General features: G+C 38.8%; 2 protein-coding genes across 2 annotated transcripts in view; one reads left to right on the plus strand and one right to left on the minus strand.

Annotated features, from left to right (window-relative positions):
• LOC310691042 (olfactory receptor 14A16-like) overlaps positions 1 to 14,339 on the minus strand; it is a 242,514-nt gene that overhangs the window by 84,382 nt on the left and 143,793 nt on the right. The window lies entirely within an intron of this gene.
• On the plus strand, positions 764 to 1,659 carry LOC310691633 (olfactory receptor 6M1-like; the record flags this gene model as incomplete). Its single annotated transcript, XM_083471493.1, has 1 exon — positions 764 to 1,659. The coding sequence occupies exon 1, from the start codon at positions 781 to 783 to the stop codon at positions 1,657 to 1,659; it is 879 nt and encodes a 292-aa protein (XP_083327619.1). The 5' UTR covers positions 764 to 780.

Consider the following 14,339-nt stretch of genomic DNA (forward strand, 5'->3'; position numbering starts at 1 on the left):
TCTTATCAACTCGCAGTGACTGATTCAGTAACTTGCATATTCTTACAAAAAAACCCTAACCCCACTACAAACCTTTACACTGGAACATAGCGTCTCTCCAGCTTTTCAGCCAGATCCCTTTTCAAATCTATTTAAGATTCCAGGGATTGCATCTAGGACCTAATGCATGCAAAACATTTGCTCTACCACCGAGCTGTACCTCTACCCTCGTAGTTCAATAAAACACTGTTTTCCATGCAGGCAACTTTATGCTTCTCAGCTGTTCATCTGCCTTTCCCTTTTTCGTTATTCAGTTCACCTTCTGTTTCTCCATTTCCCCTCTTGGAAGAAAAAGGAAACACACACACACACACACACACACAGAAACATACATATTCATTTTGCCTTCCAGGAATATTAATTTTAAATATGATTCTTTAACAACAAACATGAACATACGATTATGTTGTGTTTCCTTGAGTGTGTCCTGTCACCAGGCTTACCTCTCTTTGTCTTTTTTTTTATCCCTTGCTATATTATCTATGTGCCCGAAAAAAATAAGTTGCAAGTTGTCATTTTATGTTATTATATGTTATTGTATTTCACTCCGTGGTATTTTATTTTATTTTTATTTTTGTATCGTTTTACTTTTGTGAGGTCTTATAATAAATAATGCCCCCTCCCACCCACCAGTTCTACTTCTTTCTCTCAGGAATCCTTGAAAACATGACAGAGAATCAAACTGTTATTACAGACTTCATCTTCCTTAACTTTCCAGAACTGCATCGGCTGGAACATCTCATGGGTGTCATCCTCCTTGCATGCTACCTGCTCACCGTATCTGGAAACCTCATGATCATCATGATCATCATTCATGATCATCACCTACACACACCCATGTACTTCTTCTTATGGAATCTTTCCTGCTTAGAGATTTTAATTACAACCACTGTAGTGCCAAAGGTGCTGGCTAGTCTTCTGCTAGGCTTCACAACAATTTCGTACCCAGCTTGCCTTTCTCAGTGCTATTTCTTCTTCTTCTTAGGAAGCAGTGACTTTGTCCTATTAGCAGTCATGTCATACGACCGCTATGTGGCTATTTGCAACCCATTGCGCTACACAGCAATTATGAGTACTCAGCTCTGCCCATGGCTAGTCCTCGGATCTTGTACTGTTGCCTTTTTGGCTACCATCTTTCCCACCATCCTGATTATAAATCTACCTTTCTGTAACAACAATAATATTGATCACTTTTTCTGTGACAGTGTAGCCTTGATGAAGCTGGCTTGTGCTGACACTAGTCTTGTGGAGCTACTGAGTTTCTTCTCATCCTCAGTCACAGTGATGGGATCCTTAATTTTCACAGTGGTGTCCTACATTTACATAATAAAAACCATTCTCAAGATCCCGTCTGCCTCTGGGCGCCACAAGGCATTCTCCACCTGTTCCTCCCACTTTATTATTGTCAGTCTTGGCTATGGTAGCTGCATCTTCATGTATGTACGGCCCTCAGGCAGCAACCCATCAATTAATAAGATGGTATCTTTGATCAATACAGTGCTGACACCCCTGATGAGTCCATTCATCTTCAGTCTGAGAAATCAGCAGGTGAAAGATGCCCTCAAGTCACTTTTTATTAAGCATGCAGTCTACTCAAAGAATAACCCAAAGTTGGGATAATGGTTTTTAAATAGAAAACATGAAGGTGAAATTAAATGAAGGGGGGGGGTGTTTCCTTTCAATTGTCTGTTGTTATTAGATAATCCACAAGATTTCAACTTTTCAGGTATAGTTTATATTAATTAGGGGGTCATGTGTAACTTCTTCACTTAGAGGGGGGAGAACTTCTTGCACTACATAATTTAGACTACTGGAAACTTCAGATTAGATTACTGATATTGCATGACTCTCTTTTTTCTTTTAATTAAAAATGCATTTATTGTACTGTATTGTTTTTACCTTTCTCGTGTTGTAAATCACTTTGATATGTTTTGTGATTTAGCTGTATATAAATGCTTTTATAAATTAAATAAATAAATATTAGAACTCTGTGATCAATAGTTACCACTATTTATTGTTTAGTATATCTGCTAGCTGCTATATACCTTTACTGTGATACATTATTCACTCAACTATCAAATATTTTGAAATGCCTATATATGAAATTCAAAAAATCTGAGGTAGACTTCATTACATAGTTGTTTTGGGTAACTTAGTACTAGAACTCAGTTTATTTCAGTTTGTTCCAGCTATTTACATAGAAGAGCATCTGGAGAGAAAAATAAGATTTGAATTTTAAATCCACTGGTAGTTTTGTTTATATATGCACAAGCACAAGTTGTTTAATGACTTGATTCCAGGTTCAGGGAAACTTCTGAACTCTCCTTTTGTGGCACATTAGGCCCAGTGTATGGGAGAAATGGAGCTGATGAAGAATGAAATAGTGGGTAGCATTCGTGAGGGTTTTCTCAGACAACAGTTAGGCAGGGAACTGAGCCCCGGGAGGTAATTGTGATGTTCCCAGGAGGCAACACTTGCAAAAATTCCCAGCAAAAACCATGCCAACCACCACCCAGTAGTGAATGCTTGTTGTAAGACAGGCATGTCCAAAGTCCGTTTTGGGGGCCTAATCCAGCCTGCCAGTCGGTTTAATCCAGCCCCCTGTGGCAGTTATTTCCTGGGGTAAAAGCTCAACAACTTTGGTCAGCCTCTTGGTTGGCCCTTCACATCATCAAATCTGGCCCTCTTTGAAAAAAGTTTGGACACCACTGTAAATGCAGATGGAATGGAGATCATGATTCTTGGAATGCAGCGGGGTGCCTCCGAACACGTAAACTACAAAAATAAATGCAAAATAAATATCTTCTCCAAAGCAGGGCGAGGTTGGGGATCCCTGTCTGTACTTCTTAATTACTCTGTATAGTACTAGAGAGTACTATATGGCATGCTATAGGTGTGTGAAACTGTGTATGTGACCCAAGAATGGAAAGGGTGCACAGCTTTGCTAGTTATATTATGGACTGATTTATGCAAAGGGTCCCACAATGACAATGGAATCAAATATCTCTCCATTAGCAGTTGGCTTTCTTCAGTGAGTAATCTAAGTTATCATAGTGCACAATGGCAGAATATAAATAAGCAAATGAACAAACTCTTCTGAGCACTTCAGGGACATCTATGGATTGCTTCTGTGAGTCATTAACATTAGCAATAATCAGTTAGCTTCTCTCTAACTGAAGAGGAAATCACATTTAATTTTGCAAGTGTCCCCCCCCCCCACCCAAAAGCCATAAGCACATGGTAGACTTAGATCCATGTCCTAAAGCCAATTCTAATATGGTAAAGCACAAGGCAGATATTCTGATCCCAGGACGTTTCTTTCTCAGCTTCCCTTCACAAGACCAATCCTATGCCTTACACTATTTTTTTCCCTTTCAAAGCAAAAAAGTATAGCACAGTACAGCTGAGATTTTGCAGATATGTTTTCCAGCTACATTGCTATACCTGGAAGCACAATTGTTGGGAGAGTATTGCCACCCCTGCAATTATTGAAATAATTGCTTCTCTCCCCGCCACCTGCTTTCTGAGGCCCTGTGGATACACAGATGCTACTTGCAAAATATTTTGCGTGTGTTTGATACAATACCTGCCAACTGTTAACCTGTATAAATAAGGCATTTGAAATACATTGTCAAGACTGTGGGAAAAGACAGTGTTGATACTGTCTATCTAAGATTTTTGTGGTCTAAAGAACCAGTATTGGTTGGAGATGTGTGTGTGCGTCTCAGTTTGACTACACTGTTGCAGATATTGGTAGACTATTACTTGCTTTGACTTTGGTGCTATGCTGCAGTTAAATGATCTATTAACCTCACTCCTGTAGCTAGTTCACTGAAGGAAAAAGTGCTGTGCAGTCCATAGGTCATGACATTAGGCTAAATGAGGCACCAGTTTCAACAAATGAGTAAGTTCAGCTTGGAAAGAGAAAAGGCTTCTCTCTGGGAGGTCTGCTGTAGCTTAGGTTGCAATTCTGTGTGCTAGAGACTTCTATCCAGTTTTGGCCATTGTTGGGTGAAGTGCTTTGCTGGTTTACAAAACAGTTATGCTACTCCTTCTATTGCTACTCCTAACTCCTCACACAGTTCAGCAAAGTATGATATGTAGCCACACTTCAGAAAGAGATCTGGTAATGTCTGAGAAATATGAGCGAGGGGGTCATACTATTGGTGGTGTTTTTTCATTCCGTATAGCTGCATTTGAATTCAACAGCTTTCGGGAATCTGCTGCTGATGCTGGTATTTATCTGACAAGGTAAGCACTATGCATTTTTTAGAAATATAAAAATGTCCTTGGCTACATTTGAATAAATACAAAAAAGCCCCTCACCCCACACCTGCACACGTGTTTCAAAAATTAATTGGTATCTATTTTTTATTATCTATTTAATTTTCAAAGGGCTTAATCACATGAAGATGCCCTATAATTCTCTGGTTCATATTTTTTTTAAAAAAGAAATAGAAATCATTTTAATATGATAGCTGATTCAGAGAGTATGCCAAAATCTACATGCAAATATTCTCAGAAAGAGAATGGCAGAGCCACTGACCATCCTTCAAAAAGCTAAACAACTTTGGCTGATCTCTTAAAAAAAGCTCCACCCCAGGCACCAGCAGGGGTTGCTATGCTGCCATCTGTGCTGGATCCAAATGGAAGAAGCAATATGGTTTTGGTTGTTAATGCACACCTATGTTCATGTTGCATCTTATGTGTATATCCCAAAGACACTACAGTCTCAGCTGACATCCATTCCAAGGAAACTGAACACTAGAAAAGCATTTACTTCGGCGTGGGGGGGGGGGGGGGTTTAGTGAAATTTTGAGACTTTGTGCAATGAATAAGAAAAATATAATTTTTTATGGCTCATTGTTTATTGAATACTTATACTAGCAATTCAATAACTCAAAACTATATACGTATGCAAATGTCATTACACTTTGATGTTCACATTTGAATGCAATTAAGGTTGCATGGTCAATGTAATCTCATATTTTTAGTTCTGCCTCTTTCATTGGAAACACGCATTAGAAATACTGTACTGGCATGTCTCACATTTTTTCTTTAAGTAGTTGCCAGCTGAAAAATTTGTAACTATCAGTCCAATCCATGTTGTAGGATACTACCTAAGAATATCCAACATTTCCTGGCTTTTTGGTTTGCCATTATTGAAGTCAACAAGAATCCAAAGCTTTTACCTAATGTCACCCTGGGTTTCCGTCTACTTGACAACTTCTGCGATGGAAGACTCACTTATTTCACAACAATGCAGTTGCTCACATCAGGAGGTCTTAGGACCAATAATTATAACTGTGATACAAAGAATAGTGTCTTGGCGATTGTTGGGGGACTTGCATCTGAAAACTCCATTGAAATATCAAATATTGCGAGCACCTACAAAATGGCTCAGGTATGGACTTTTGGATTGGGAAGAGGGGTCATGTACTTTCAGAGGACTATTAATTCATCAAAATGATTCATTTATTAAACATTCATCCTGATTTGCTTAGACAAAGCACTGTAAAGGTTAGATTTGCAGTCTTAATTGAGCATTCATTCTGATTGCAAGATAATAAGCATTCACCCTCATTTCTTTGTGCACATTTTATATGTGTTGCTGCTATTTGTATGTATACACCCAAACACATGGTTTTTTTTATATTGTTTATATTGGCTGAAACAGAATTTCATGTAAGCAAACAACCTGCAAGGCTTTCAAGAACATTTGCAAAATTTTCACTATATTTTCCTCCCCCATCCTGGATGTTTTAGCTCTTTTCACTTGATTCATTGCAACTATATATATGCTTGTGCTTATAATTACCTTAGCAGACCTTACAAAAGATAAGTGATGGAGATGGCTAGAGATGGATACATGGAGATAGCTAGACAGCTAGCCAGACTTTCTTCTGGCAAAACAAATGCCATGGATCTGCACAAAATCAAAACCCTTTGAAATTAACAACATACAATATTACATTAGAGATCAAAGGGCCAGTTTCATATTTTTTTTTTTTGTTTCCTTACCATTTTGAGTCAACAGAAGTTAACACTGGGATTCATGGTCTTACATGTCTTGCAATTTAAGCCCCTACTTGGACTCAGAGGGCAAGCTGTGGGTGAGAACTCCCCTCCCCCTGAGTATGGTTTCTTGATTTATGAACAATGTGTCATTCTTTTGCACATAAATGTCCATAGGGAACAATCCCTCCTCCATGGTAAAGTATTATCCTCAGATTCCCAGCTTTCCACTCATCCACACTTTGTCACGTGCCAAGAAATAATGAGTTCGAGTTTTCTGCTTGTCCCACACTTTCTAGGCGCAGGTGTGACTGGTTTTGCTCTTGCTTTACCACTTTTACTGGGAGATAAATTGGAGCAAATGTTAATCCAGAGAAAACCTGTCTGACATTTGCTCCAGTTGAGTGATAAAGATCAAGTTTTCTCTGGGGGAAAGTGGTAAGGTGAGGTCAATTCTTGATGAGCCCTTTGTTGAGAGAGAGAGAGAGAGAGAGAGAGAGAGAGAGAGAGAGAGATTTTCTAGTATTTTTAGAACCTGAGATGTGAAACAAAATGTAGACATGATTATCCTTGTGTGTGAGAAATTAGCTTTATCCTTTTTTCCAGCATTGCTCCCCCAATCTTGCCTCCCGCTCAAAATTCCTGTGTGAATGCCCATGTGTATATAATGAACCAGCTATTGATCTTTTGTGTCTATTCTGAGTGGCAGCAGCTCAGCAAATTCTTAAAGAGGTGTTTGTCATGAGTCACTTGAACTTTAGATGCACAGGACTGAAGATGGTACCTTCTGAACATTCAGTGACTATGTTCCATCAAACCCATCGAAATGGCCCTGTGCAACTCTTTTGCAACAGAGGATTGGCAGATATAATCCCAGTTTGCTTTCAGGCATCTTCTAAACATGGTATTATTCAGGAAGACCTTTTGAACCTGCAAATCTTTGCCAGCCATATTTTACATTTATAGATACTTAAATACTATATATTAGATTTTGTTAAATATAAGACCAACCTAATTAACTTTAGTCTTTTCCAGTTCCAGTAGTGAATATGTTTATGTGGCTAACTTTCTCTGTTTGTTGTTACAGGTAAGGCTTTACTAGTGAGTGCTTGTACTAGTGAGTAACTCCAAAGCTATCAATGTAGTATGCTTCATCTATGGGTATTCACTAGTAATGTCTAATACAGGGATCACCAACCCATGGATGCCCTTGAGCCTCTTTCTTTCTTTCTTTCTTTCTTTCTTTCTTTCTTTCTTTCTTTTCAAAAACTTTCATTGGGTTTTAATAATGACAGGCAGATATAAAAGAAATAAGTGAAATTAAAAAAGGTTTCAAAAAGATTAGTTGACACAATTGTAACGTAATGCAGCTATGTGATCTACTGAGTCAATAACTAATCATACCGAGTGGCAAAGAATGTGTGGCCCATAATTACAAAGGGTTCCATGGTCTAAATGAAAACATTTTATTATTATTATTATTTCAAAAAAGAATGTAAAAAGTAATCTTGAACTGTAGCCAATGCTGACACTTACATAGACCTGTAGTACCTGATGCTTCTGAGCCACTGCATTTGTGTATAAAATAAAATTAGGCCAAGTGGCAAAGAAGTGATCTCTGAGCTTCCATGGGGGGGGGGGGGGGAGTAAGTCTCTAGTCCTCCTTGAAAACAAAATGTTTTGATCTCAGGACATGTCTTTCTGAGCGCTTCCCAGTTACTGCACCTTTCCTGCTTCTATTTTTTTAATGCCCCCTCCCGCCTTACTCTTAAAGATGCTCTTCACACACAATAGAAAACCTATATATTTTCATAAATGCTAACAGCAACTTCTAAACCCTCATTCTGCTAATACAGATCTTGAGCACCTCATCCAGTTTTGCCTTACAGTTATTTGGATGGGAAATACTGTTTCCGGAAGGACTGCAGATAAAGAATTTTAAATCAACACCTTACATGTGGCCTGTGTTCTCCTCCAGCTCAGTTATGGTTCATTTGATCCAGTGCTAAGTGATAAAACCCGATTCCCTTTCTTCTATCGGATGGTACCAAATGAAGTCATGCAGATTAAAGGGGTAATCCAGTTACTCCTGCATTTCTCATGGAAATGGGTTGGTCTCATTGCCCCAGATGATCACAGTGGAGAAACCTTTGTTCAGACTCTGAAGGGATTGCTCACTCAGCATAATCTCTGCGTGGCTTTCACTCATAGTATCTTGGCAATAACCTCTGTCAGTGACACAGATATAGAAAAGGAAGAGGCAAAAATGTATCACACATTCTCTCAAACCAAAGCCAATGTGGTTGTTGTATGTGGGGATTCCCAATCCCTAATCCTATTTACTTTCTGGATAGATGTGAATTTTCAAGGTGCTCAAATGGCTCTCGTAGGGAAAGTTTGGATCATGAATGCCCAGTGGGACTTTACTGCAGTGGACTCTCAGAGTTTCTGGTCTCTAAAACATTTCCATGGTGCTCTGGCTTTCGCAATTCACACAACTGTTGTGCCAGGTTTCCAAGATTTTCTTAAGGCCTTTAATCCTCAGCGATATCATCCAAAAGACGTGTTCATGAAAGAATTCTACAAGAAAGTATTTCACTGTGGAGTTATCTACTCTGATAGGACCAGTGAGATAAGATGTTCAACAGAGGAACACCTGGAGTCTCTGCCAGGAGCTGTGTTTGAAATGAGCATGTCTGGTCAGAGCTATAGTGCCTACAATGCTGTTCATGTCATAGCACATGTTTTACATGAAATGCACTTATCCACCTCCAAGCACATAAAGTTGGGGGAAAGAAGCAGATTCGGACTGAGGAATGTGCAGCAGCAGGTAACATGTTTCAATATTTATTATTCTTTTATTGATAGATGATGCTGATCCTGATGGTGATGATGTGACCAAAGTCAATTTGCCCAACTTGATGCCCTCCCTAATTTGAACTGAAAATCCCATCATCCTTGATCATTCTCCAGGCTCTAAGATTTCTCCAACAATCCCTACCATATGATGTGATTGTTTGGTTTTGTTTTAAAAAAAGCTACACCATATGTTAAGAAACATCAGGTTTAACAATAGTGCTGGGGAAGAGATATTTTTTAATGAGCACCAGGAGTCTACAACTGGATATGATATTGTGAATTGCTATGTGTTCCCTAATGGATCCCTCATTCGAGCTAAAATTGGAATAATGGACTCCCATACATCAGTACACAAGAAGTTTATCATTAAAGATAATGCAATAACTTGGAACAGTTGGTTCAACAAGGTGGGTTATTTTAGTCATTAATATTATATGCACAAATAACAAAGTCGTTGTGTCATGCTTCATAAGCCATAAGTTCTGCACCACCCACATGCAAGAGGAGACATCAGCAGTGTAAGAAGTTCCCCCAGATATCTAGAAAGGTTGGGGAGCCTCTAACCCCCTGCAACTGGCACTTGGGACTCTCACTAAGCCACACTCCTATTTCCTCTGCTTTGTACCCTCCTTTAGAGTTTTTGCCTCACTAGAATGTGCCCTTGAATGCCCACCATCTATTATACAATGGTGTGAGGGAATCACATTTGAGCATATTTTCTATAGACATCAATTTCACTTGAATACGTACTTCGACATCTAGAGGGTTTATATGAATTCATACTTTTAACTTAAGATGCATGTTCTGATGGTTACTATGTCCACAAAATAACCTATAGTGTTTTGTTGTTGTTGTCTTTTTATTAGTATTTTTAAATTTTTCTTTCGTTCTTCACTTTCAGTGATTTCCCCCCTTCCTTTTCTTATTTAAATATGAAAATAATAGAAGGAAGGAAGGATAGCATGGATAAATTTGCCCCCAACAGAATTGTGATGTGTCATTCCTTAGTCATATGCCAGTAAATAGTGTGACCTTTATTTGAGTCAGGGGTAAGAATGTAATACAACTAGTGCAATAGTCTCTGGTGTTCCCTATGTCACTATTCACAGGATTACACCTATCTACCCCAAGTGAAGGATTAGCATCCTCCACCAACAATACTTTAATCACCTTATTTTTCTATTTAGGCCCTGCCCCGTTCTGTGTGTTCTGAAAGCTGCCATCCTGGATACAGCCAGAGAGTTCAGGAGGGTAAACAAGTCTGCTGCTATGATTGCACTCCATGCCCAGAAGGGATGATTTCTAACCAGACAGGTAGGAAAGTCCTGGAGTCCCATAGTTCTTTCAGTACTAAGTATGGGGCTGGGTGAAATTTCTTTCTCCACTTCGCAACCCAGTTTGCATGAAGCGAAGGTGTGTGGACAAGTAGGCAAGAGTTAGGGTGATGGAAAGAAAATGCCCAGGCTCCATAACATTTGGCTGGGATGCCCCTGAGAATGAGACTGCATGATGATGTATTGCCATTCCCAGCACTGTAAATCTGACTTTAAAAAGAGAAATCTTCATACAAACTACCATAAGTTATAGCCTGAAGAAGGGAAGTGCATGAATGCCAACTTATTCCTCTGGGTAAGCAACAAAGTTAAAATTCAGCAAGCCTAGCAGCAATGAAGCTGAAAGCCCCTCCCCACAAAAAGAAAACAACTAAATATTAAAAACAACTAAATATTAAAAACTTTGTATCAGGGCTACTTAAGGTGGTGTGGTCAAGATATATTTGAACTCCAGCTCCCATCATCCCTGACCATTGGTCATGCTGGCTGGGAATGACGGGAACTGTATTCTAACAATATCTAGAATATTGGCTACCCCTGCTCTACATACATTTCTCATGGGCTTTGCCCACAAAATCCTTGTTCCCTGATTCTACTTTGATTTCACCTGGTATCTTACATCACTGACAGTTTCTACTCTTTTAAAAGATGCAGATCATTGTGACAGATGTCTAAATGAGCAACGCTCCAACCAAGAACGGAATCAATGCATTCCAAAAGTAATTCACTTCCTCTCATATGAAGAACCTTTGGGAATGGCTTCAGCTACCTGTTCCCTCATGTTGTCTTTAGTCACTGCTCTGATACTTCAAATATTCATTAAGCATCAAGACACTCCAATTGTCAAAGCCAACAACCGAGATATCACCTACATTCTGCTTGTCTCTCTCCTGTTTTGTTTCCTCTGCCCCTTGCTCTTTATTGGTAGGCCAAGGAAAGTGACCTGCCTTCTCCGACAAACAGCATTTGGGCTCATCTTCTCTGCTGCTGTTTCTTCTTTGCTGGCCAAAACCATCACTGTGGTCCTGGCTTTCAAAGCCACACAGCCAGGAAGCAATATGAGGAAATGGCTGAGGAAAAGAGTAGCCAACTCCATTGTCCTGTTCTGTTTCCTTGGCCAATTTGTAATCTGCACTGTATGGTTAGGAGCAAACCCTCCCTTCCCGAGCTTAGACATGCACTCTGAAAGTGGACAGATCATAGTTCAGTGTGATGAAGGATCAGTCACTATGTTTTATTGTGTCCTCAGCTACATGGGCCTTTTAGCCATTATCAGTTTTCTGGTAGCTTTCCTTGCAAGGAACCTGCCAGATAGTTTTAATGAAGCTAAATTTATCACTTTCAGCATGTTGGTGTTTTGCAGTGTTTGGGTCTGCTTTGTTCCAACTTACCTCAGCGCCAAAGGGAAATACATGGTAGCTGTGGAGATCTTCTCCATCTTAGCCTCTGCTGCAGGTTTACTTGGCTGTATCTTTTTTCCAAAATGTTATATTGTCATTTTAAAACCTAGTCTTAACACTAAAGGGCATCTCATAAGGAAATCCGACTAGTATCATCTTTGTGGCATCTTCTTCATTTTCTCATCAGAAATCAACCTCTGTTTTGACCCTAAACTCATCTTCCAGAATAAAGCATATCTGCTCATCTTCCAGAATAAAGCATAAAGCAAAAATGGGGGGGGGGGGGTATCATGAAAAAGGCAAGTTCTAGAAATGTATTTATATGTTTTCAGATTAGGTTTGTGTTAATTTCAAAATATATTTTGAAAATAAGGAAGGAAAATACAGTGAAGTTACTCACTTTCCCTTCCCATGCATACACATCAACATGAATCAGTCAAAACTGCTAAACATGGCAACTAAATTGTACATACGTCCATCTATCACCCATTTATTCTGGTCTTTACTCTGACCCCAAAAGTCATGAGGTTCATCAACATTTCTCAAGTCTACATGTTATTTCCAGATACCTGATCATGTTTATTTATTCTATCTTACTGTCACTAAACACTGAGAATCATATGCTGTCATTTCTGATGTGAGGCATGTGAATTGTGAGGGGATAATTGAAATAAGTTATTTCCAATGTACCAGCACCAAGTTCTTATAACAACAATTTCAAGGAAAGGAAATCATTATGAGATTGGTATCTCATAAATTGGGTCCCATGGGCCAAAGGGGAATCTCTATGGGAAATGAAAACATTAACCAGTCCTACTGAGAAATAACAGGCCATACATTAATAGGAAAACAACATCAATGGTGTTGTTGACCCTGTTGCATTAGAATCAGTGTATAAATAGTTACCTCACAATGTTGCTTTAGAAGTCAAGAAGATCACCAAGCAATACTAATGGATGATCTAACTATAGACAACCTGGGTTTCTGCCATCTTTCTTTAGATTAAGAATAGTTGTATTTTTAATGCTTCACAGTGATACTTGGTGTAATTGTTTTTAGAATAAAACTTATTTCTTGCCTTCCATGCTAAGTTTTCTATTCTTGAGAGAAATTAAATGCATCTTCAGATATCTGCAGTACTTATGATGTGTGTGTGCATTCAGATTATCTAGGAGACAGCTGAGGAAGGGTGTATAGGTGAACCTCCCATGGTTCTTTTAGAAATTAAGGCAGGACGAATTGTCCTGGGTATTTGTTTAAAAAAATCATATTGAGAGGGAGACAATGACTAACTTGGGCAAGAAAATCCCTTTGGCACACTGACAAAAAAGGTAAGATTTTTTTTGTTTTGTTGGGGGAACATATAGCGATGGGCCATCTTGCCCATTGCCCTAAGGACCCTTAATAGATTCTCTCAAAACAAATCTGTGCAAAAACTATGGAGTGTAAATGGCCCACACTGGAATAGAGTACTTGCAAATCTTTCTGCTTCAATAGAAGAATATAAAAAGGTCACATTCTCAGGGTCTTCAGAACATGGGCATTTAAACACTGCATGTTGTTTCCAGTTGAATTCTGTTTTGAAATGGTCACTTGAAATGTCTTTTTGAAAGCATCTTGGTGTTTTGCTCAAGTAAAAAACTGATAAGGAGAGGTCTGAATCATAGCACAGTCCCAGGGCACATGTCTTGCATGCAGAAGACCCCAGGTAAAAGTACAATGTAGCAAGAGTTGGAATGGGGAATAAATTTGGTAGAGTGTTAATAACTTTGAGCATCATCAGAAAACAGCTCTCAGTCATTCATTTGTTTTCCTAAAAACAGGTTTCCCCACTGAGACTGCAATCCTATACACATTTAATTGGGAGTAGGCCCCAGTGAACTCAATGGGACTTATTTCTGCAAAGATGTGCATAGTATTGTGCTGTAAATCAGCAGCTTTTTCTGTATTCTATGGTGAACTGCGGTCCTTCTGCATTTTGCTTACTATGTATGAAAGGAGCAGGAGTGCAGCCCATATCAATTAAAATCAGTACTAATGGACGTACAATCCAATTGCATATCAAGAAGTACTGACATTCACATCAAACCTAATTAGAATTAAATCAGAGGGGAGACTTGTCTGAGATCTTTGTGTCTGGGGTATGAATAATTTATTTTTCAGGATGGTTAAAACAAAAAGGGACTGCAAAGAGCTCTAACTTATCCAAACTGAGTAAATACGCAGTAAGATGGCAAATGCAATTCACCATAAACAAGAGTAAAGTGATATATGTCAGGGAAGGGAGGAATTTTAATTTCACTTATGGGGCCTGAAATGGCAGTGACTCACCAGGAATGAGACTTTGTAGTGAAATTGAATAACTTAATGAAGTTGACAACCCAGTGTGTGGAAGATATAAAAAAGTCAAATTCCATGCTAGGGACTATTATTTTAAAAATGAAAATAAAACTGCTGTTCTACAAATAAATGGTTTGATTTCATTGGAACAACATGTAAGGTTCTGGTCATCACCTCTAAATGAGACAGTATAGTTGGGATAGGTTCTGGAAATGGAAACCAAATAAAATAAGGTGATGGAGCGACTAAACCATGAGAAAAGGTTACAGCATTTGGGAGTTTTTAATTTAGAGAAAAGGTAAATAAGACCCAACAACATAAAAGTTTATAAAATTATGGATGGCATGGAGAA

The sequence above is a fragment of the Podarcis liolepis genome (genome assembly GCF_965112155.1).
Source record: "Podarcis liolepis genome assembly, chromosome: 13".
Lineage (NCBI taxonomy): Eukaryota > Metazoa > Chordata > Lepidosauria > Squamata > Lacertidae > Podarcis > Podarcis liolepis.